The sequence below is a fragment of the Malurus melanocephalus genome, unplaced genomic scaffold (genome assembly GCF_030028575.1).
Source record: "Malurus melanocephalus ecotype Western Australia unplaced genomic scaffold, MMel_1.1 scaffold_578, whole genome shotgun sequence".
Classification (NCBI taxonomy): Eukaryota; Metazoa; Chordata; class Aves; order Passeriformes; family Maluridae; genus Malurus; species Malurus melanocephalus.
Genome location: NW_026623810.1, coordinates 148,568 through 172,513, shown reverse-complemented (window position 1 = coordinate 172,513; position 23,946 = coordinate 148,568). Strand labels below are relative to the sequence as shown.

Sequence of the window (23,946 nt, the reverse complement as noted above, 5' to 3'; positions counted from 1 at the left end):
GCGGCGGCGGCGGCCATGGAGGAGCCGGTCCGGGCGGCTCCGTCCCCGGAGGTAACGGCGGCGAGGAAGCAGCAGGGGGTGAAACGGCATCACCACAAGCACAACCTGAAGCATCGCTACGAGCTGCAGGAGACCTTGGGCAAAGGCACCTATGGCAAAGTGAAGCGGGCCATCGAGAGGTTCTCCGGCAGAGTGGTAAGGCAGGCGGAGCGGCTTGTCTCTGCCTCTTTATTTCATAGATGCAGGTATATGTAAGATCAGATTCCAAGGCCGGTTTGGGAATAGAGCCGGCCGGGTGCATCCCCTCAGGAGCCCTGTTCGGGGCTGGCTCAGCATCCCACCCGTGCCCGCGGCTTTGTTCGAGTGCCAGCCCTGAATAGAGACTTTTGTCTGGGAGGAGTGGTGGAGGTACGGTAGTAGCATCGTGGTACATTGTGAAGGGATGTGTTATTGTTGGAAAAATAGAGTGKCTTATTGTTTTTGTTCTTTTTATTTTTTTACATGCGGGTCCACTGTGAATAGTTTTGTCCCCAGTGGAAATTCACGTTTTGGCGAAACCTGTCACACATCCCCTGACTAACAAACGCTGCACGCAAAGCACTGTCAGAATGGCAGACGTTTGCTTCTCCTGGTTAAAAATGCCGTGATTCGGTCATACTTTTGTGACCTGAACTTTGCTGACACCTAAAAAAATTGCAGGGACTGCAACCCACCCCATTGGTTTTTACGATCCGTTTCACCGCTCAGCGGTGCCGGCTGGCTCGGGACTTCAAGCAGCCCGGGGCTTGTCCAGCAATAACTCAGCTTCAGCATTTCCTCTCTGGTGCAGCGCTCCAACCGGGCGCAGAAATGCGATTGAAGCAGTGTACACATTAGTCAGGATTATTGTCATTTTTCCCTTCCCCGAAATACGTAACTATCCACAGAGAGCAGGCGAATGAGAGGCAGGCGTTGTTGTGTTAAAGACCGCTCAGAGAAAAAGGTKGTTTTCTACAGGGGTCTTTACCCTGAAGTCGACTAATTGAGTTTTCATGAGAGTTCATCTAAAAGCAAGGCATTTCCCTGGTGACGTTACATTTATCTTTCCCTTTCGGTTGCTGTGGAGCTCAATGCGCACCCAGAGGCAGAAAGATCTGTAAAACAGAAAAGGAAATTTTAGATGCTATGACTTTAATAAGGAACACTTACTTTGCAACTGAATATCTTTGTGTCGACAGTGAAAATGAGGTTTTCAGCCAAGTTGTAGAGTCATATCATATATGCTTTCAGTTTATTAGCTCATTTGGAGGCTGGGTAAAGAGAAACCAGAGATGGACATCTCTGCACATGCTCACTCTAAATCCATGATTTTTAAAGTTTGCTGTCTTGGCTGTTTTACAGCTTCAGGCTAACARAAGCCTCAGGGCCGCATTATATGCTGTTATTTTTAAAGTAGATTATTTTTTGAACTTTGAGTAAATAAGCAAATATATTGAAAACATCTTTTTTTTCAAGGAGTTGAGAAATTAACAAAAAAAAAAGGTGACAATAATGTACTATGAGATTTGACCTTTGGAAAGAGCCCTGACAGAGGAAAGGATGTACAAGGGATGTATGTCTGATCTAGCTTAACAGCACACTARGTGTTTCCATGTTTTGCTAATTGTCAAGCTCTTCAGCTGCACCTGAAGGATACTTTGATATGGTGTGAACTGAATTTATATGGCTGATGCCATCTTGAAATGGAGAGTGAAAATCAGAATGCCCATGCAATCTTAAATGCAATGAAAATGTAACATTTGCTGTATCAGCTGGTATGTAGCAGCTAAACAAGTCTTTAGCAGGGTGTGAGATTTTACTGGAGTAATGCAAGCCTTGGCGTGTGGCGCTTTGTAATTATTAACTAGTCTGCAGGCGAGTTCTGGTGTGTCTGTTTGAACTGTAACATCTGTGAGTGTATGTAAAATATCCACAGTTTGTCTGCTTGCAGAATAAAAGCTAGTTATCAGGAATCCAGCCAGATCTCAGTGAATGGAAAACGCTTCTTGTTTTCTGACAGTTCCCTTGTCTGGCTGTTACAGTGAACACTGATTGCTTTCCGTGGGCGAGATAAGAGAACCGACAGGATGAGTGATCAGAGAGGGGCAGTTTTCCTTCATGTTTTCCACCTCTCTCTTTCTCTTCCCTTTCCTCTTCTCAGTGATTATTAGTGGGCCGTGTTTGCATCACCCATGAGCAGGTTGGACCTGATGCTGGTGTCCAGCAGGGGATGCACAGAGCAGGGGATGTGGCCGGCGCTGTCTGTGCACCAGGTTCAACACCAATCCTATCACAGCTGGCAGTGAGAGTCCTAAAGTTGCTCTAATCCAGGCTCTTTACTTCCTATTTTGCTACTGGTTTAGCTGATCATCTCCTTCTTTACTCAGTGGTAAGCAGGTATTTGAGGCTGTATGGTARCAGATTGCAAAGCTGGATCTTGTGTCCCTATTCATCAGTCTTGTTCAAGCAATTCTCCTCTTTGGCCTTTCCACTTCTCTGTGTCAAGAATTTCTTTGGCTGTATGGCATTTAATAAAGAGATTTGTGTCATTAGCCAGGCTTTTAATGTGAAGCAAAACTTKGGATTTTTCGTCATCTGTATAAACAGAGCTCAGAAATGAAATAAACTGGCAGGTTTGGGTAAATAAAGTAAAACCAAGGTGAGAAGACAGACAGTTCAACGCAAAGTACAGATGTGCTTTAATCCTGTGCCATTGGAAATCAATAGCAGAATTTCAGTTGACTTGAATGAAAGTAGTATTTGGCACAGATTAGCAGGTTACAGGTTTGTTCAAATTGTTACTCCTCTTAACTTCAACTTTATTGTTTTTCCTTAAAACGCAGTGGAATATGATCATAAAGTTTCCTGCCATAAAGCTCYGGGGGTAGATTGTATGATACATTCAGTTTGTTATTGGAAACAACTTGTGCGAATTTGTGCATTAGTTACCACAGTGACTGCAGACAGTATTGCATGCTGCATGGAGCAGTTAAAATATTGCCCAGTATATGATGTATGAGGTGCCTGATTTTTCCAGCAAGGTTTCTTCATTATTACTGTCTCAGTATACACAGTTGTAACTTATGACATTTTAAATTAAGGCACCTGTTAGCAAGTGTAAGGATGAAGAGATGATATCTCAAGCCTGTGAAGTAACACTCATGTTGATGTTTCTGTGGGTGTTTTTTCCACTTGTCATCTTGCACATGTTAAACCAAAGAACAGAACTTTTATTCGTGTTATGTATTCTATGTTTGTTAGCCAAGAAATCCAATTTCACTTATTTCAGCCTTCCTTAAGGTGTGTATTGACCACCTCTCGCTGATTTTATGCATGGTGTACGAAGATGGTAAATGCTGCTGGATTCTTCTTTGAGGAAATGATTCCACTGGAGTAAACACTCATCAGAATGCACATTTAAATTAGATAGGCGTTTTCTGTTTGCCGTTTGCAAAAGCCAGGAAGTTTATCTCCCTTTYTCTCCTTAGGCTGCACTTGGGAGGTGATGGGGAGTAGCTGCCAGGGCCTGCCTCTGCTTCTCTGTCATTCTTCCTCTTTCTGCCTGAGCCACGACATCTTTTCTTCCTCCTCACCAGCAGGTGGAGAAAGCACTATTCTCCTCCAGCYGCTCCTCCAGAAAGTTAATTCTTTTGGGAATTTATGACAAGCAGCAGCCCAACATGAAAAACAGGCATGTGATGCATATTTGGATGATCATGTTATGTGTGGTGGCTGCCATGTGTTATTTATGTCTTTCGCATAGTAAGTGCAGGTAGAAGGATGTTGCCAGTTGAAATTGGTTTCTGAATCAATACCTTGTAAAAAAACCCCCAAAATTTAAAGCAACAAATGATTTTATTTACAACTGCTGTGAAAATCTTTGCTTTGAAACAGCTCTGCTTCTGATGGGTTCGAAGGTTTGCACAGGGTCTTTGAAACCTGGAACAAAAACAAATTACATGAAAGGAGGACTTTRCATTGCTGATTGTATTGCTCCATATGTGACAAAATTGAAACGTGAATACCAACAATGACAGCTCTGTCACATCAGTAATTARGGCCTTGTTGTCCACACAACCATTTGTTTGTTTGTGGTGTGGTTTTTAATGGTTCCTTATAATAGGATGAAAGTGTGCTTGTGGGTCAGTGAGGGCAGTGAAAACCAGGTGGAACGTTTGTCCCAGTTCTCTCACCTGTGCTGCTGGTATCACAGAGAATGTCTGTATTCCTCTGATTCACGTGAATTCTTTGATCTTTAATGACATATTTCCACTTTTTTCCCCTGAGAACTTCTTCAGTTAGCACTTGGATCACTGCTTCATATTGATTTGTATCTTGGTTGCTCAGTGAGCATCTTCTGCAGGATAGTGGCCAGTTCTGATACAGAACTGTTTATTTCTTCTGAGGTTCTCTGTCGCTCTTACTAAGATATCATCCTTTCTTGCAGGCACAGGTGTATGTATCTCCACAACACTGCTGTGATGTGAAGTGCCTGTACTGTACCATGCCCAGCAGGCTCCTGATGTGTGAATGTGGCTTCCACAGCTATGATAGTACACTTGAGCTGTACTAACAATAGCTTGTACTGCTACCCATCTTATACGTGAAAAAGGAAAAACTTGCCAATTAAAGCCAAAATCATCACAAATTTCAGCTCGTTTTGAGTGCACAAYCTAATACCTGATTTTTCCAGACATGTAGAGTATGCAACATCAGGGCCCTATGGATCCTGCAGAGCTCAGCCTTTCCTGCCTCCAGGGCTCTTTTTGTCCCTGTGTGACATCCAGCTTTGGTCTCCATTCCAGACCCTTTTGCACTGCCCTGCCTCCTGCTTTGTTGTGTGTGCCAGGGCAGTGACCCRTGTGCCAGGGCGTGTGGCTTTGCTCCCTGCTTCCAAGCTGCCAGCAGGATCTGCAGAGCCTGTGSTGGTTGCTGCATGAGCCTTTCATGWCATGCTACACTTACATKGAGGCAAAAGGGTTTCTTGCAAAATGTGTCACCAAAATCTTACCCATGTATGTATGTGTATATGTATTTATTTATTTATTTAAGTTGTTCAGACCAAGTTCCTCTAGGGACTTGTAATGCGACTAAATCTGTACAGTGTTTTCGTGGTGCTGAAGGCATGTTAGTGAAACTGGGGTCATCCTCTGCATGCATGGAAATTCTAGATCTGGAAYGAATAGAGGTTGGAAAGAGTATATGGGCTTGAAAATAGTTTTGCTGTTAATTTGTTATTTGTTCCACCCTTAACTATTAGATGTGTTCCGAGAGTGTGGTTTAAAAAAAGAAAAAAAAAWAMAAACAAGGCAGCAAATGGAAAAATACCCACTGGAATTATTCTAGTGTAATTCACAGTGAATATTGTGGTCTTATTACCATAGGAGTTACTACCTGGTTGTATCAAATTGTTGCAATCTTCTTATAAGCACTTGGATAATTGAAATGCCAAACAAGACCTTAATATTAAGGGCTGYGGACAGAAATAACTGATTACAGCATGAAGGTCATCAGAAGAAAGGCACTAGAAGAGAATACTAGTTTTCTGCCCTGAGAATTTTTGTTGGAGAAGCAAATTTGTTCAGGGGAGTATGGTTCAGTGGTATGAAAGTCTGAATTAATGACTAGCCAGTAAGGGGTCATCTGAACATGTTAGTTTGTCAAATCTTTTACCAAATTAAAGAACAGCRTGTTCTTTGAGCTTTCAGTGAACATCAAGATATTCTTTCAATGATGCATGTTCTTACAGGTGAAGAAATTAAAAGTTTCTAAGAGACTTTTGCCTTTTTTTCCCTCCTGCATTGGATTAAACAATTTTGATAATTAACTATGTCTCAGTGCATTCCTTTCTGCAGGGTTAATATAGGAGAGCTAGACTAATGAACAGGGCACATTTTGGTTTGATACATACCTATTGCGATTCCCTCTACATATGAAWTTCACAACAGAATTTGAGCCAATGTTTTTAATGCAGCTTTCAGCTAAAAACAGTATAAAATGCCTAAGTGTTTTTACAAATGGTTTCACAGCAGCATATGCTAGAGAACACAAGAGAATGGAAATTGCTTGTACAAAGCCTTTCATTAGATATTGCTAAAATGTACTGCGTCTTTTAGTGGCATGTGTTCTAAAAATTATTATTATTTTTTTAGGAACCACAATGTGGATTTGCCATGTGGAGGCAATTATTGTATATATTGTAGTTCRGGGTCATACATGTTGAATAAAACCGTGTGGAATGTGCAGTTCTTGTGAACAATTGTTTATTCTCTACAGAACTTTAATTGCAGTTAGTCTGTGTTTTGTCTGGTAAATAAGTAACTAGAGAGTCTTTACCCGAGTGAGGAATTGGGAGAAGGCATGTGGTGGCCACAGCAGTGCAAAGGAAGAATGACAAATGTGTGGGTTGAAAACCAGCTCTGGTGTATCAGCCTTGAACACCAGCAGGTAAATGTACAGTCATGGTTATCCAAACGTAGAGCATATGGGACACATTTCCAAAACCTGTATCCCARGGATTTGGAAACTGGCTGGTGACCTTTGGATTGCCATGGATATTGGCCTGGTTCTGGTCTTTGCTTCCTGAACCATGCTGGAGGCTGCAGCCAGTGCCCAGCTYGGGTGTTGTGTGTTGGTGGTTTTCATGCCACCAGTGACAGGCACACTGGCATTGGAATCCCTGACCTACACAGAATGTTCTTCTTACCTCCTCCATTAGTCAGGATTTGCCCCTAAATTGCCCAAGCATGCAGCAGACACTTTACAGAAAAACCTCTTGTCATTAGCACTGATGGGTGGAATGTATTTAGGATAGTTGATATGCCAGAGGAAATATCTCAGATGAAAAGGCCTCCAACTAAAAATGTAAATGGTATTTGTCAGCGTTTCCCTCAAATATCTTCCAGCAGATGTGAGTGCCATGTGTGTCCATTTAATAAACTAAACTCAAAATAATTTCCACTTTGCTAGATATATGGGGAATAGCTGGGGAGGGTGGGGTGTGAACTACAAAGCAAGGTAAAAACTACATATGTGTGTTGTTATATTTGATGACCAATTCATTAAAGCCATAAGTGTATCCAGGCTTTCAATAGTGTTCTCCTGCTGTTGCTTCCTGTACTCYCTGGCTACAAAATCAGTCTCTATGGCTCTCATTTGTCTTACCCACATGAAAGACTTTGAGCATCTGCAAGTTATGATTTGAGAAGTATCTGCTTTTAAACAGAATATATTTATCACCGTGTCTTCACAGGCAGCATAGTACGTTGTATAAATTAGAGGATCCTAGACCTTTGAACACTCAGAGGCTGGGTGAGGTACTCTGTGTGCATACTGTGTCTGGCCATACCCATCAAACTTCCTGGACCCACACCAARAATGCCAGATGTTCAGTAGACGTGGAGGCCCTCCTGTAACCTTTGCTGTGTGTTGCAAAGAGTGGAGGGGGAAAGGTTGTAGCCGTCCCTTGATCTTCCATTGTTCTTGTACTCTTATTTCAACTCAGTAATTTTTGTATTTTGGATTATAGACCACGGGCCAACCCTCAGTTAACTCAGTCTGTTAAACTACTGCATGGCATTAGTTCAGTGTGTCCTTTAGCTCTCCAAAGATGGATGGGACTTGCTTAGCTCTGGTGGTTTATGAGCCATCAGTCCTTAAAGCTGCCACTGTTCCATGATGTGATGGAAGTGCTGGCTCTTGCACAAGTATGGCTCTGTACAGGCTCGGTCCTTACCAGTGTTGGAGATTATAAAATARTTTAATGGGTGGTTCCTTTCACTTGAAAAAACCCAGTCACAGAGCAGTTGTGGGACAAGGGGTTGCCATGGCTGACATGCGTGAAACCATCCTGGCCAGTTTTAGGTGAATGCAGAAATCACAAAATAGATGCAGATCTTGTTTTTTATAAGTATTAAGAAGGCAACTGAGGTTGCTGAGTTTAACACGTGCCTGTTGATTTCTGGATTCCTCCTCAGCCTTCCCTTCTCACTGTGGCATCTCCCACTTCACCAGACCTTCAGCATCCCTTGCTGCTATTTCCCTGGGATGCCTGGTGAATGGGAGGGTCTGCTGTGGTTTTTTTTWAGTTTTTTTTTAAAAAAAATTATTGCTCCTGTGTAAAGTTCGGGGACTAAATTTAGCTATTCCTGGGTAGATCAGAAAAATTGGGGTCCTGCTGTTGATGGAGATCTCAAAGCCATTTCATATCAAGTTTCCTGTACATAGTAAGGCATTTGATCTCTGCTACAATTTCTAATCTCTATTAAATGTCTGATGGTGAAAGATATCTCCCTTTATTTGAGGTACAAATGTTATTTTAAAAATGAGTGTGAATATTTTTTTAATCACAAAAGATAGCATTGAAGGTTGGGTAGAAATACCTTTCTGAGCTGTGTGGTAACTAAACAAATGTTCCTTTTGTTAAACAGAGCTTTGTTGTTGACACAAAAAGGTTAAGTCCTTTGCACACAAGTCTGASAGGGGAAGACAGCAAAGCATTTGTTAAAGAAACAGCTTCCAAGGCACGTGTTCAGAGCTGTCACTTATTTGCATATTTTTGCCACTCGGYACAAATCAAATATTATGGTTTCCCCAGCAGAGTGCAGCTCAGGAAGGAGAAGTGGAGGTGGCTGGAGATATCTGGACACACATGGCACTGGATTCAGTGGGGCAAAGCTGCGGGCTGTAATTTTGGCACGAGGAAACCTAATAGCCTTTGGGAGGAGAAGAGGAGACAGCACAACCTTCCCATCTGGTGCATGCTCTAAGGCCATGTGGCCTGGAACCTGGAAAATTCCTGTAAATACCTGCTGGAGGCAATGCTGGCTTAGCTGACCTGTGTAGGGGTGTAACTGAGAGGTGTTCACATTGTCCTCTTGGGAAGATACATTTTTAATCAGGACTATGCATGAGGAGTCGCATCATTCACTCTACTTCCTTTGTCATGTCTTTATTCCCTTCAGGGTGCCAAAATGAGGAGAAATAATTAAATGGTGATGTGGGGGTTTAAGCTCCAACTTCTGTAGGAGCCAGTTGTTAGAGCCATGCCTTGGGCATCCAGGAGGCGAGTGATTTTTCATCCAGAAAGTCTGTGGTGGAGCCAAGGGGAGAGCCGAGGTCAACCCCAGCTGCAGCACTATGCTGAGCCATTCCTGGTGTGGTGTAACCATCTCAGGAGAATCTTTCTTAAAATGAAAATCCTCTTCCATGGCTACAGTCACACTTTGAAGGGGTGGTACCAATTTTTCCAAAGCCTGCCGTCTCTTGTGCCTTGGAGACAGCTTACCACTGTTGATGCAACTCAGTCACTGCTGTGTCCACACAGCCTGGGGACAATGAGGACCTTCAGCTGGACTTTGCAGTGCATTTGCATCCAGGCCAGAGTCTTGCCATCCTTTCCAACTRCAGGGTTTCTTTCGTGTACAGTTTGAGAGCTTTCTACCAGGCTCTCTGTTTCAGTAAAACAAAGTATTCTCCCATTCTATGATATAAACGTGGTCTAAGGGAACCTGTGAAAGGCCTCGTTGTGGGTTGTGCGTTGCTCACAAGGAATTCATTGGGGAGAAGGATTTCATGCTGTGAAATCTTCAACCTCCTTCCAGCTTTTCGTGGATGAAAGGAAGACTCTGCAACCGTGAATGTAACTGGTTATCATTAYTGGATGTCATTACTCACTCACTCCAAGCATAAAACAAAAAAATTGCATCCCCTGTGATGTCCGTGGGTAAAATGCTGCTCTCAGTTACATTAACACTTGTAAGMTGAAGAGTAGAGCTCAGCCCTTTGTTTCAGTTGAAATATTTGTTTAACACCGGCAAGGACTAAACAATACACTTGAAAGCGATTTGTGTTATTGTCTGTAGAGCAGAGCTTGTGTTTTATGAACTGGCTGATCATAAAGACAGCATAAATCATGTAAAGCATTCTCTTTTTTTTTTTTTTTTTCCTGCAGATGGGCCTCGTAGAGTAGAGTTGCAGTCAAATGTCTGCTCCAGGATATTTTAGTTGAACTGTGCAAGTCCATTAAACAAATGTAATGGATTTTTGGAAAGAAGCGCTGCGTGTTTCAAACCAAATGTTTTACATAGAGAACATCTGGGTAGTTCTGGGTGTTTGTATGTGGAGAGCATCAGACAGCAGCCATAGTGAGTTCAGCTGGGAGTTTGCCTGGGATGTAGTTGTAGGATATGACAGTTCAGTTGTTATGGGGAATAATTCCTRTGAAGTATTGCCATAAAATTAATGTTTGGCACAAACAGCTGTATCTTTGTTTTACTGCACACCCAAGTTATTCTTCTTATCTGCCCAGCAAAACTGTAAATGCTGTTTAAATAAGCCAGTAAAAGCTGGCACCTCAGAGCTGTATTRAAGTATGCCTGAGGAGGGGAAATGAAGCTTGCTCTGTTTTCAGGGAAGCACCATGGATTCCTGCCATGGGCAGTGTAGTTCGAGTAAGCAATGAATGCAAGATGTGCAAATRGTTTGTGGGCTTGAGTTGGAAATGATCAATGTTCCACTGGTGTTGCTTTGAGCACTGTGAAAATGCAAAACTGGTGATATGCATGTAATTAGCCTGACATTAGMGTTTATTGGGGCTCCTGGAAGAACTTTAACCTGGGTAAATTAATAAGTCTGCTTTTGCTTCACAGCATTGGAACTAATGTATTTCCAGGAAATGTAGGAAATGTTGAAAAATGTCGTGTTTGGGAGTTGGTTCTCAAATTATTTCTGCAGTTTAACTGAGGAATGCGTGGTTCAAATGAGATTAAAGYTGTAATTTCCAGAGTAGCAACGCAGCTTCCCCTTTCAGGATTGTTTAACTAAAAAGTTAAACAAAGTGGGTTAGGCAGTCTCTTGGTCCGGTCCCTTGTGGACAGCAATTCACATTATRCAGCACTGCTTTAATAGCCCTGCTCGGTCTGACATGATTTGTGGTATTTGCTGAGATGAGTTTCTGGAGCGAGCAGCGTGAGAGGGAATTGCTCCTCGCTCTGAGGAAGGGGGAATGTCCAAGTCTGTGCGAAGGTCATTGGCGGGGTGAAGTGGGAAGCCTGGGCTGCTGTTGTTACACTGCCTAACAGCTTTGCTTCTGGCAAGGGGATCCCAGAAACATGARTTCTAACTCTCCCTTGTTCGACTGACTCCAGCCAAAACACGTGCCAAAAAAGGTGTTTGTGCGTGTTGAAGAAGGGGGWAACAGTCTTGGAGCTTGCAGGGTCTGGGGGAGTTCTTAGGCAAAAGCTTTCCATCCTGAAAAATAATTGCTTTGCTGTTTCTCCCTTCCAAAGTTAAGCCTCCTCATAACTGCTTGGAACAACTKCTTGCAGTTGTGAGCTCCTCTTGTAGCAGGGAAAGCTGGAATTGTGCGTTTAAGGCTGCAGAATTGCTGGATCGCCAGCCGCTTAATTGTAGGAAAATGTAATTTATTCCTCACCCTCTCACATCCATTTCAAGCCCARCTGGCTGCAGGGAGCAAGAGTTTTCCTGTTCCTGTGTTACCCTCTCCGCTGAGCCTTTAGGGTGGCCCTGGTAATTTACTTTCAATAAATAGAAGGGAACAACAGGAGGTTCCTCTACCTTCAGGGGTATAAATATTTCTCAGAAATCAGAGAAGGATGGGGAAGAAATCTTAGCAAACTCCTTTCCTCTGCTGTAGTAATTCYACCACATTCCGTCATAAATTCTAAGACGGTCCCTTCCCAAAAGGGACCATTAAATAGGTAATKTCCAGGCAGAACAATGTCACACTGAAGCAGTGCATTAACAAAAACAAATTTAATATTGCAAAGCGATCTGCAGGCCCGGAGCAAAATAATCTGGGTGAGTCTTTCATACATGATTGCCAATCTTTTTGTTTTCCAGGAGTATTTTTCCAGATAGGATGTGGGTTTATGSTTTGCTGGATTCCCACCAAGAAGTGGTGTTTATATTTTGGTCCACCTTAGACCAGTTTAGGAAAGTATTCTAGCTACAGGTGCTTCTGATAGTTCTGTGTCATTAACCCTTGCAACTGTACTGTTTAAACACATCCCTGCACCTTCCATGGTATAATTTCTGTGGCCCACCATCATCTCTGTGCAATGAATCCTTGCTCAACAGTATTAATCCAAAATACTGAAGTCTATAAATGCAGCTTTAAAAATCTCTCCATGCTTCAAAATKCCATTCTGTTAATTAGGAATTTGAGGTGGTCAAGCAGTATGGTGTTGGGTTTTAATGAGTGTTGTGGTGTGTGAAARTACAGACATTTCTTTTTAAAAAGACTCTTCCCAAGTTTTCCCTGTACTATTGTTATTCTCATGGTGAAATAGCACTTCCTCTTTTTCTCTGAARGACTGCAGAACTGGAGAGCAAAATCAAAAGATCCACATAATACCAGCTGACTTCACATTTGTGGTGGAAGAGGCACATTGTAAAGATGTGCAAAGCTCTCAGTGATTCTGAGGTTTCTCCGCACTCACCGAAGCTTCAGTGAAAAAGAGAGAATAAGCCGAGTTAGATTTATTTATGCACAGCTTTCTCAAGCAGAACACACCAATGAATGAAAATGTGCTGTGAGGTGGYTTCTTGGGAAAAAAACTGGTTGTGAGAGTTCAAACAATGTCTAACCCTCTTCCTTGTTTAATGTGAATTACAGCCTTGCACTGATRTAGTACCTTTCGCCTAAACCTGTAAAATCACTTTAGAGACTCTGGTAACTGCTGAGGTTACCATTATTTAGCAGCACATTGKAACAGTTTGCAGCAGTTGCTTAGAGGGTGTGAATAACCCCATTTCCAATTTAAATTATTGGAGGAATTACAGGAGACTGTGTAATTTTCAAACTAGAACTAGATCCAGGCACCAGGATTTTATACCTGTCTTCTTAAGAAAGTCATAAAGTACTTTTTGTAACGACATAGCCAAGATCTTGGTTTTGTGTTTCATCCCCAAATTGATGCCTTGAACAGTGTGCACTCCTACTTTGGAGGATTACTTCAGTGTGGTTCACTGCTTATTCACAATGAAAAAACAACATTGAATTAAAGTCCCTCWCTGCTGCCTCAGGTTAGCATTTTGCATTACATCAGCAGCTGTGGTAGCTGTGAGATCAAGCCTCAAAATTACTGTGAAATCTATCTTCCAGTTTTTGGAGAGTGGGTCTGTAATAGCCATGTAACATTGAGAACAGTAAACTTGGGGCTTGTGAATTCTTTCACTCCTATTTATCCTGACTTGCCAGTAATTTAATTAGTGCTCAACAGTCTGCACACAGACTTGCAGAAGTTAAAAGACTGACTGACACAGGATTTGCTTTCAGGGACTTTTCCTCTTTTGCACATGTGCTGGATGGAGCTATGCTGTGTTTGGAAGTTGATCAATAATGATTGCACAATTCTAACCTCATTTAAACTATGAWATAAACAGACATGATAGAAACGGATGCTACCAGTTTTTTTCCTACTTAAAAGTGAAGTCAGCTTTTTTTTTTTCCTTCTGCTTTTTTTCCCCCACTCCTTTTGTTTCCCTTTTTGGTTTCAACAAAATTGTAACCTGGAAGAAAAGCAATTAGACTTTGTGAAATCCCAGCTCAGTGTAGCATTTGGCTTTAGTAAATGTGGAAGCCAAAAATAAACATCTGCTTGGCAACTTCACTAGAAGTTAACTGTAAATGCAGTTTTCATCTTTTCAGTGAATGTGGCATTCAGTGCTGGTTAACATCTATTAAGGAYAGCGATCCATAGTTGAGGCTGTAAAGCATTTTTTTTTCTTTTTAATTACACTTATGAACCTCCATTGCCTCAGGGAAATCCCCTACCCCAGTTTCTTTCCAGATATAATTTCTGTGTGCCAAAGCATGAACTTTTCTTGAAAGTTTGAAGGTAGTTGGATGGGATAGTTGTGAGTTGTTAGACTTTGGAAGGGAGGTRGTCTTCTGTCGATCTGTGCATGGTATGGAGGATATGGAGTAACATTTAGAAGTCTATTAGAAAAAATGTAAGCAGTCCCATCCTTTTTTCCAGGAAGGTGAAGTCTGCACGTGACAGGGACTGTCCCAGGATGCCAGACCAGCCTTGGGCTCCAGTCCTGACAGGCCACAGCTGCAAACATCTTCAATGACTTGGTCATGTCAGATCTCTGCTTTTCATCAAATCCTTTCAAACTTCTGCTCCTACCAGAGCAAATTYGTTTTACTGTGGATCAGGGAGGATTGAAGTGGATGTAGATTTTTGGTGGCATGCTRTTGGGACAGTGGGGAGAGGTGAGAAGGGGCAACTTGAGGCAGCACTRTGGGAAACAATTATTGCTAGGGATGGTGGTTATTTGGAGGATTTTTCTTCTAGAACTGAACAGTGCTAGGCCCTGGGACTTCAGTAATGTAGTGAAKGGAGAAGTTGTTCAGTATTTTTGAYGTATGTGACTTGAGGCAAGGATTCTCAGCGTTAAATGAAGAAAGGTCTGCCAGGGAGATTGGTCAGGGAATGCATGGTGTAAGTATGCAGGCTACCTCAGGGTATCAGACAATGAAGGGATGCAAGTTTCCCAGTAAGGCAGTAGTTACTCAGGAAATGTGCTCACAAATCCTGATAACAAGCACCGTATGTGGGGGTGAGGAAAGAAGTGGAGGAAGGGTGTTGTATGTTCCTCCTGGCACCCACTTTATGTATGTACAGTATAAATGTGTTCATCTGGTGCCTTCTACTGCTCATTAAAACTTGATTCCACAAACATATTTCTCTGTGAATAAAGGGYGAACTTTTATATATAGAGACAATATGTAATTCCCTTGCTGAGTGTTTGTGAATAGTTAATTCTTCTTCTCCACTTGGTGAATCATCATTTATGATACGATAACAGCAACAATGTCCAGCAGAACCAGAAAAGGAAAATTAAACCCGAGGCAATTGTACCTTCATTCTCCAAGAGGCAGTGGCACATTGTGCCTCAGCTTATGCAAATAGAATTTTGATCTAACATTTATCACACCAGCTTGGGACTTCTAGTGCCTTGGCAAAAGAGTGAGTTTCTCTACAAGTAGTGACATCAGCTTTGGTTTTTAGAAATATTATCTGTTTTTGTCTGGTACATTGTGAAGGGGCGAATAAAACAGGGTGATGCAGATGTTTGCTATATGCTGTTACCATAAAGAGTGAGGCAGCTGTAAAAAATACCTTTTGGCTCACACAAGTAAATGAACCTGAGAGGTGCATCGTGGCACGTGCWTCTTTGCCTTTATGTGTGCAGCTGCTGGCTTGCAACACAACAACAGTGTTTTGTCCTTGGTAGCATCCATGWCATGAACAAACATGTGATGGAACAAATGACTGAGCAGAAGCCGAGATTTAAATCAGCAGGGCTCACTTGGGTGCAGATGGCACTGGTTACTGCTTTGAGCAACTCGCCCGGTTGCTGCAAAGGTATCAAACAATGGAGTTGGGCTGCTGATAAATAATTAATAAGGATTTTGTTGAATGCTTGTCTCCCAGGCAGTATCGCCATGGAGATTATCCGGCTTTTAGGATGTGAAAACTARCAATCTGTGAAACAATGGCATTGTGTGAACCTTACTCTTGCCCTGAAAGGGAGAGCTCTGRGAGATGTGTTAGCACATTGCACAATGCTGGGCACTAACTTTGCTTGCACTCACAGTGGTCTTTTGTCCAGCTTTCCAGTGACTGCATTAAATGTTTTCTGTGACTRTGCAGAAACTTGTTCTTAGAACTACACATCCTGCATGATGCTTTTTAGTACTTCAGCTGGCCCAGGGTTGGAGTCTCAAGATAACTTTTTTCAGCCATTGGACACAGCAAAGATACAATGATGTGGGAGCAGGCTTACCAAAAGAAGTCCTCATGAGAATACCTTTGTAGAACCCTTTGGATGCTTCAGTTCCCCATAGGAATATCTGTCCCTGGCTCCTTCTTCCCATCTGGAAGGTCCAGAGGCCAGATWGACAGTTATTCAGCCTGTCCCCTGCCTTTCCTTTTTCTCCTTTGTGCAGCCTCTGGAAGGGCCATTTCAATGCAACTGCATTATCAGCATCCCCCTCCTTATCATTTGATTGCAGCCACCTCAGGGACCACACAATTTCATAGCTTTGTTTCTTTTCCTCTTGGGTTGGTGAAGTCTGGGCCAAGAGCCATAGGCAGAGACTCCCCTGGAAAAAACATCATATGGTGCCAGACTTTATTCTTTCTTGCTTGGCTCTGTGGAGCTGGAGAAAGAACAATGTACCTTTTCTCTCCCCACCCCCAAACATCCTCCACTCTCCCTTTCTCTTCCTCCCCTGCCTGATCAACCTATTCTTTACCTCCACACCCCGTTGGCACTTGGCACATTACACTTCCCACCTTCCAGTCTCAAAGAGAGGAAGCAGAGCTGTGAAACCAGCTAGGCTCACCCACTTCCCATTGCTGGGTGGGGATGGAATCAGCTCACAGCTTTCAGAAAAAGGGAGGTTTGTGTGTATTTAACCTTCCCTTCCCTCCTCACTAGAGAAAATAATTCTTAATAATTTTCTTTATGCTTCTTTTCTAACATACRGCTCAGTGGCAACAAGCTGGTTTACCTTTCTCAGGGAGCTTCACTCTCTGTCTGATGCTGGATTTTTGACTCTCCATATTGATATTGCAAGAGCCCATTGGAATTTGTTCGAGCACGGGTGGTATGTACAAGTGCTGGAACCAGCTTAAAAGTCACAGCCTCCCTTGGTGGAAAAAAGCAGTTCATATCTCACTATGGTCCTAAAAATAGCCTTGGTAGATAATAGAGAATGGAAGATTGTTTTCAATGGGTCTGAATGTACTGCATGCAGAAGTTCCTGGGGAAGGATCAGTGGTTTGTGGCATTTTAAGTAGTCAGGCTCAGCTACAGCCTCAACTGACTTCAAAATCCGTGACTCTGTTGCACTGTGGCTAGTTCAACCTTTGTTTATATTCACATGACTCAGCTGGAAATGAGGCAAACTTAGGTTCATTAGATTAAAACAAACACACGAACCAACTTCCTGAAATCAAGTGAAACAGATTTTTACTTTGATGAAAATACAGCTTGCTTTTTTTTTTTTTTTTTTTCATGCCATAAATGATGATGCCAGCAGTGACTCAGCAGACACGGAGATTTGATATGGAAATGGGCACCAACCACCTGCCATGCCCTTTGCTGGATGTTTGGACTTGGAGATACTTTTCTGTACACAGTGGTCTTGATCAGGCTCTGTAAAAATAAATTCTGCCCGTTTTGCTCTGCTAAGCAGCCGAGAAGCTTGAAAAGGAAAAAAGACATTTCTCTCACAGATAGGACTGAATGTACAGAAACCTTTGCAACCATCATGTGTTTGAAGTATTTATAGTTCAATTCCAGTTATTTGTATGAAACAAAAGCAAAGAAGCATGAAGTGCGTTGGAAAATACTTTATAATCTCTCTACAGCAGTTCAGAGAGTGAGTATAAATCCTCTTTCCAGCAAATGGAAACCAGTAATTTATTGCAGCCTTGAAGAAAGCAATTTATTTCTCTSTGCTTCCTGCCCAGCACTTTCTGCAAGCTGACTCATGGAGGGATGGGGAGCCAAAAGCTGTGCTCCCTCTTTCCTCTCTGCTTCTGGAAGGCAGAGCAGCAATGAAGCTGGGGCTGTGCTCATGCAGAGCAGTTTGGAGGTGCCTGGCAGTATCAAAGGCTCACAAGCCCTGCTTTCTCTCCTCTGTGCCATAGGTTTTGGACTGGTACCAGCGCTGCCAGTGCAGGTTGGAGGTGGTTTCATCCCATCTCTGCTGGTCTTTCTCCCCTTCTGGCCCCGTGTGTGGGACCACGCAGCCATCAGAGCTGCAGAAGGTTCTGGGGATGTTAKTGGTGCATGCAGTCAGTGCTGATCCCCAGAGGGAAGCATCACATGGCCTASTTCTGAGCTGTGACCTTGCTGCTTGTGTCTGTATTTAACTTTGCATGTGTGAGCTGTCCCACAAAAGTCAATGGCCCGTTCACATGTGTGAAGTTAGGCATGTGCTAAAGTGCTTTGCCAGATTGGATACTGTGTCTGCCGGGGCTTTGGGTGAGCTTGAACCCGTTTTGTTGGGGTGAGAGGCTTTAGATTTCATTATTAGGAATCTGATATGTTACTTTCTCTGAGTGCAAGGTCCTGRAGTTATCTGAAATTCTCATTAAGACAAGAAGCTAGGAAAAAGACAAATTCCTCCACTAGTAATGTTACTAAAAATACTATAATTAAATTATCTAAGTCTTAAACCCAGTAAAATATATTGAGAAAGTGTGGTAGAGATATAAGTRCAGTGTTCTGAGAGTACCAAAGGGACTAACAGCACTTTCTCTGCAGATATTGAGCTGGAATATTTGGAGTAGTTAATGTAACTGATGTAAAAAGCGTGTTGCTTTTTCTRTACTCTTGATTCATAGGCTGTGACCCTTAATAAATTTTGATGTTGCACACAGTGAGGCTGCGGCTTTCAGAGAAGGCAGGAGCAGGCTAGAAAGAAAGAAAAGGACCTCAAGAATGAACAAACAAGTTCTTTCATAAGGTATTTCTGAATTGACATTATTTCCTATTATGCTGAAGTTAGTCAGGTTCATCATGCAGCAGTCCTGCAAGTGGGGTTTAGRAAAATGGAGCCAGCTCTGTCTGGTTTTAAAAGCATAAAAAAACTTTGAAAAGGTATTTTCTGGAACATATTTGTGAGAGAAATACATTTCATGACAGAARTTATATTATTGATATTTTAGAATACCTGGAAGAGAGGTTTGTTTGACAGTCTGATAGCATTACATACAGCTMGGGGTCTTATTTTGCTCAGAGATATGAAAACAATGAAACATACAATATATAYTTGGATTTGTGATTTATAATGTTTCCGTGAAATACTGGATAAAACCGAATTGGGCTCCTTTCTGGTTGTGTTAGTTTTTCACATCAGTAGACTTGAGCCTAAATATTCTTGCTGACATGGTGGGAGCAGATTGGTGCAGGTGGAAGACCTGACTGGCAGAAATCCCTTTCTTGGGAGGGAAGAGCTGGAATGAATGCTGTCCTGCTCCACTAATCCTGCTTTGGGATGTCACCTCTGACAGTGACAGCCTGCTGACACCCATCACTCACTGTCTGGCCTTTCAGATCAGGTCACCAGCAAGGCTGTGCACTGCTGGTAGCCTTTGAAATGTGGAGGCTGCCCACTTGGGAATTGGGCAGATGAGGGTAAAAAATATTTGTTGAGATACCTTTGAACCTCTCACTTTCTTGAGACCCTTTCTGAGGAGAAAAATAACAGTTGAACATGGGGAAAGGTCAAGCTCCTCATCATCTAAAAGCGGATAAATGGTGCTGTTTCACCACTTATCTATCAAGTTTTAACTAATAAATGGCTGCAGCTTACGTGCTGTGCAAACAGACAGTGCTACTGCTTTGTTAGTGAGTGTGAGTTAAACCTCCCTTCCTGTGAGTGCCTGCACTGGTACCATACACAGCACCCTTGCTGGGGATGCTCTGACCATGGGCAGCTGTTTAGAGCTGCCCTGGCTCCACTGACACCTCTGGAGTAAAGATATTTCACACCTGCCAGATGYCTTTCCTTGTTTCCAAGTGCTGGTCACCGTGATATGAATGAGCTCAGTGAGGGAGGAGAAAGTCTCCAGTGTTAAAACTGTGTTTAGATGTGTTCAGCTGTGTGTCAGATGTGTTYTTTCCTTATACTGGGATGAGACATTGCAGCCTGAATCTCACTGACAAAATCCCAAGTACTTTGGCTGGGCTGTTGAATTCTACCCCTGCAACTGGGAAGTGATGCTTTCAGGAGAGYTTAAGTACCATCTTTGAAATTTGGGTAAACTTTTAGGAATAGCCTGTATAAATTAAGGCGCCTTAACCACTTTGCAGCATGGGTTGTGAGACTGTAAATTCTCTGGTCCTGTTAAAAAATACATTCGTAGGCAACGTATCCGTTTGCATGAGAATATTAATCAAAACAAATATTTACAAAGTGCCACCACACTTTTCCATCACATTTGCCTTTTTGGATCTAAAAATATATGTTTTCTTATATACAGTTATTCCACAGGGTCCAGCTGCAGTAGTTATGGGTAGATGTGCTGTCTGTGAAGCATACAAAAGTTAGCAGGAGATTGGCATGTCCCCTGAGCTGCCCGTTATTGCTTCACCAGTCGTGAATGGGGAAGAATTTGCTCACAGTTGTATATTTGACAACGAAACCCTTCTTAAATTCTTCCTCAGAGCCAAGTACAAAGCTGTCTTTTAATAAAAARATGTGTTTTTACCCATGTCTATATTTATTTCTTGCAGGAATGCACATAGTTTTCCAAGAGCCACCCACATCCTTCTGTATACAGGGTGTATTTGCATTTGCAGTCAGTCCCAGTGCAAATGTGGGAAGGGGAAAAAATCCAGTGTCATCTTTAGAGTTGGTTGCCTTTTCCATCTCTAGAGTTACTTTGAGATTATCTTGGTCACTCATTCAATTAAGATCTGTTGTATTACCTTTTCTAGAAATACATGCTATGCAAATAAGACTGTAGTTATGTTGTTACTTTTAAAATCTCTATTCCAAATGTTTGGGACAAGAAGAAGAAAAGAATTGTTTTGGCTTTAACATGCAAATAGTTTTCTCCCTTGACTTCTGCTTTTTGTTCTGCTCTCCCAAAGTTGAGCATGAGCTTAATTTTAAGCACGTGCAGCAAACTTTGGGAATTCAAGGGGATGGGGCATGTGCTTAATGCTTTTTTGAACAATGTTGCTTTTCAGAATTGAAGGCTTTGTAGGAAACTTGATCCTTTAAACGGGCTCCTGTTTATGTACATTTCAATTTTATAATATTGTAAGTTTTCCTCTTCTTCAATGTCCTCAATGTTACATCATATAATGAAAACAATACTGGTTATGCCACTTGCAATTACTGAAGTAGGCAGTGATTCTTTTTTTTTTTTTTCTAGAGTTACTGGGGAAATAATGTAAATCAYAGATTTACAAATGTTTTCCCAGGAGAAGTCCACAGTAGTTGGCTGCAAAGAATGACCCAAGTTTGGTTTATGCATAAAAGGGTGGTCATCTCAGCAGGTCAGCGATGTTTATCAAAGACGTATTGTTGATTTTAAGCTAGCTGATAATTTATTCCCTGAACTCTAGCTTGAAAAAATAATGCAGGGTAAATATTGAGTATAATAAAGGCCATGCTGCCATTCAGTGTGCACARTGCCCTCACCTTCCCTCTCCCACCAGCTCCTCTGCATTGTTGCCTTCTGCATTTCTCACAGYGCATGAGATGACCTCCGTGATTATTTGTGGGGGTGTTCAGATAAGCCCTTTCTTCACAGGCAACACACATACACACACTCAAAAGGACTGTTATAATTTGAATTTATATTGCAAGTTCAGCTATCACTTCCTCTGTTCCCACCCTGCCTTTTGGAAAGATATCCAGTCACATGATAGGCTTGTAAAAGAGCTTGCTGATTGAGGAAGGATGCAGGAAGGATATGGTTTTGCAGTGTTTGCATAAGTGTTGTGTAGGAYCTGAAGCCTTGGGTTTATATGAGGACGAGTTTAGATGGGAATTTCAAAGATTTATTTCTTATGATTTTTGAATAAGTCATAACTCCTGAAGAGTTTAGAGAGCCATGGACTAACCTGTGTTACTAGGATCCTTTATGTATTAACATGGATATCAATAATAAAATAATCTGCACCCTGAATTCCCTGCCTCTGTTCCATCACAGATCTCAACCTTACTTGAGAGAAATTGTCTCCAAAGCTTCTGTTCAAAATTGTCAGATGCAATCATGTCTTAGCAAATGTACTTCCCATCAAAATCCCTTGGGGAGTTTTGCCATTTGCATAAGGAGAGTGGTTAGGCTTGCACAGAGATCTTTCCAAAAGATGCTGTGTTCCCCCTTGGTGAAGTCCTAAGACTTGAAGAGCCCAAAACTTCGTGTCACCCATTASTGTCATGAGAGTGTATTTACTGTTATACACTGAGGGAGCTGGAGCATGGAGGTTTGTATTTTAATGCTTTGTTTTAGTCATTCCCTGTTCTGCCAATATCTAGCATCTGTATTTTTTGAACTCTTCTTAGTGGATTAGATACATCTGTTCGGTTCCAAGAATAATGCTTGATTTCCTGAATTTATAGGTTGCAATAAAATCCATTCGTAAGGACAAAATTAAGGATGAACAAGATATGGTTCACATCAGACGGGAGATTGAGATCATGTCATCCCTCAGCCACCCTCATATCATCACCATATACGAAGGTTAGTGAATGTGATTTTCCTCCCTGACTGCTCTGTTACGTTCTTGCAGACCTGATGTTCATGTTTCTTGAGATCCTGCACCAAACCAACCCCTACTCCTTGTGTAACCCATCCCTTAGCAAYGAGACTGCCTTGAGCACTGCCTTCCCTCTGAGCTGCACTTTCACAGATGATTAACCCTTTGCTTGGAAGAGCTGCTTCTTGTGTGAGTTCACTGTGTCCATGGCAGGTGGGAAATGATTGCATGTATCACCTCATGTCCTTGCTCACACTGGGCACTTCTGTTTCATTTCATGTGACCTCACTCGTGAACCAGCCTGATGTTTCTGTTCCCAGCCCCTAAACCAGTCCTTGTTTGCTTTATTTCCCCTGAGCTGCACAGGACTGAACTCAGCTGCTCTAGGACTGTGGTCCTCCCTTACCTGTCAGTTAAAAGTTGTAAGTTCTGTCACTGCAGCTTTTCCCTCTGAATCCCAGCATCCTTTTTCCTGTCCACCTCTGCACACTTTCCCGTCAGTCTGGTGGCTGCCTCTYATTCCTGTTTCCTTAGCCTGTCTTCCCCTGCTACCTTCTTTCTTCCTGGGACACAGTTGGAAGCCTGCTAATTCCTCCTTCCCAAAGCTGCTCCCTGCTCTTACAGCAATGAGCAGGAAGCCATGGGCATTCCTTCCTGATTTGCTAGTTTGTTTTTGTATCTGCAGATTGTCACTCTGTAGTAAATGTCCTAAATTCCTAAATTCCTAAATGTCCTAAATTCCTAAATTCATTCCTTCCTTCCAGAATTCATTTCTTCCTTCCAAAATTCCTTCCTTCCAAAATTCCTTCCTTCCAAAATTCCTTCCTTCCAAAATTCCTTCCTTCCAAAATTTCTTCCTTCCAAAATTCCTTTCTTCCTTCCTAAATTACTTCCAAAATTCCTTCCTCCCTGGGATGCAGATTCCAGAGGTTCACAGGGACCTAGCTCAGGCAGCCTTGTCCCTGGGGATCACCCCTTTTCCTCTGTGCAGAACAGCAGCCCTGAGTTTAGCCCTGCACATTTCCATGGCCATGAGGTAAATGCACAAGGTGATGAGATGTATATGGCAGCTCTGCTCTGAGACTTGATACCACTGATTAAAATAAGGGCTGTCTTGGCGTTCTGTTACAGTATCGCATATTGAGTTATTCAAAAGCATGTTCTTSTACTTGAAAAGAGATGAGTATCTGTCTTTTTATTGAATAAACTCATAAAAGGATCTGGGAACAGAAAAGGGGAGGGRTGCTGTGTCAGCATGTGGATTGCAAATGGAACAAAAGTTACTTCAAACGTACACGGGTACTCAGGAAGAAAAAGATATTAAGCATGCTGTGGTCCTTGGACCAATTGCCCTTCTCATTCTTACTTTAAATATTTTTTACTGGGTTAAAACATTTGTAAAAGTTAAAAAGATTACAGCATTTTTAGGAAGCAGACACATAAGTCCTGTGGGAGCAAACCTTCCCTCTCTGGCCCTGCTGAGGAAGGAGCAGTGCTTCTGCAGCAAAGCCAGTTGTGCTGTGTGATGGAGAGTTGATGCTGGCTGAGGAGGATGAGCACCCTGTGCCAGGTGTGTTTTCCAGGCAGTCAGTGTCTGGTGATGCTGTAATTCAGATATGGTAGCACTGGGAAGATGTGAATTTGTGCAGCTGAGCCCACAGG

General features: G+C 42.3%; 1 protein-coding gene across 1 annotated transcript in view; it reads left to right on the top strand.

Moving 5' to 3' along the window:
• Positions 1–6: 6 nt before the first annotated feature.
• The window catches only part of NUAK1 (NUAK family kinase 1), a 44,689-nt gene continuing 20,749 nt past the window's right edge, over positions 7–23,946 (top strand). Inside the window, exons 1-2 of the mRNA XM_057382676.1 lie at positions 7–195; positions 22,148–22,268. Of these exons, the coding sequence (XP_057238659.1) occupies positions 16–195; positions 22,148–22,268 (301 nt within the window). The 5' untranslated portion in view covers positions 7–15. The remainder of the gene's footprint in view (positions 196–22,147; positions 22,269–23,946) is intronic.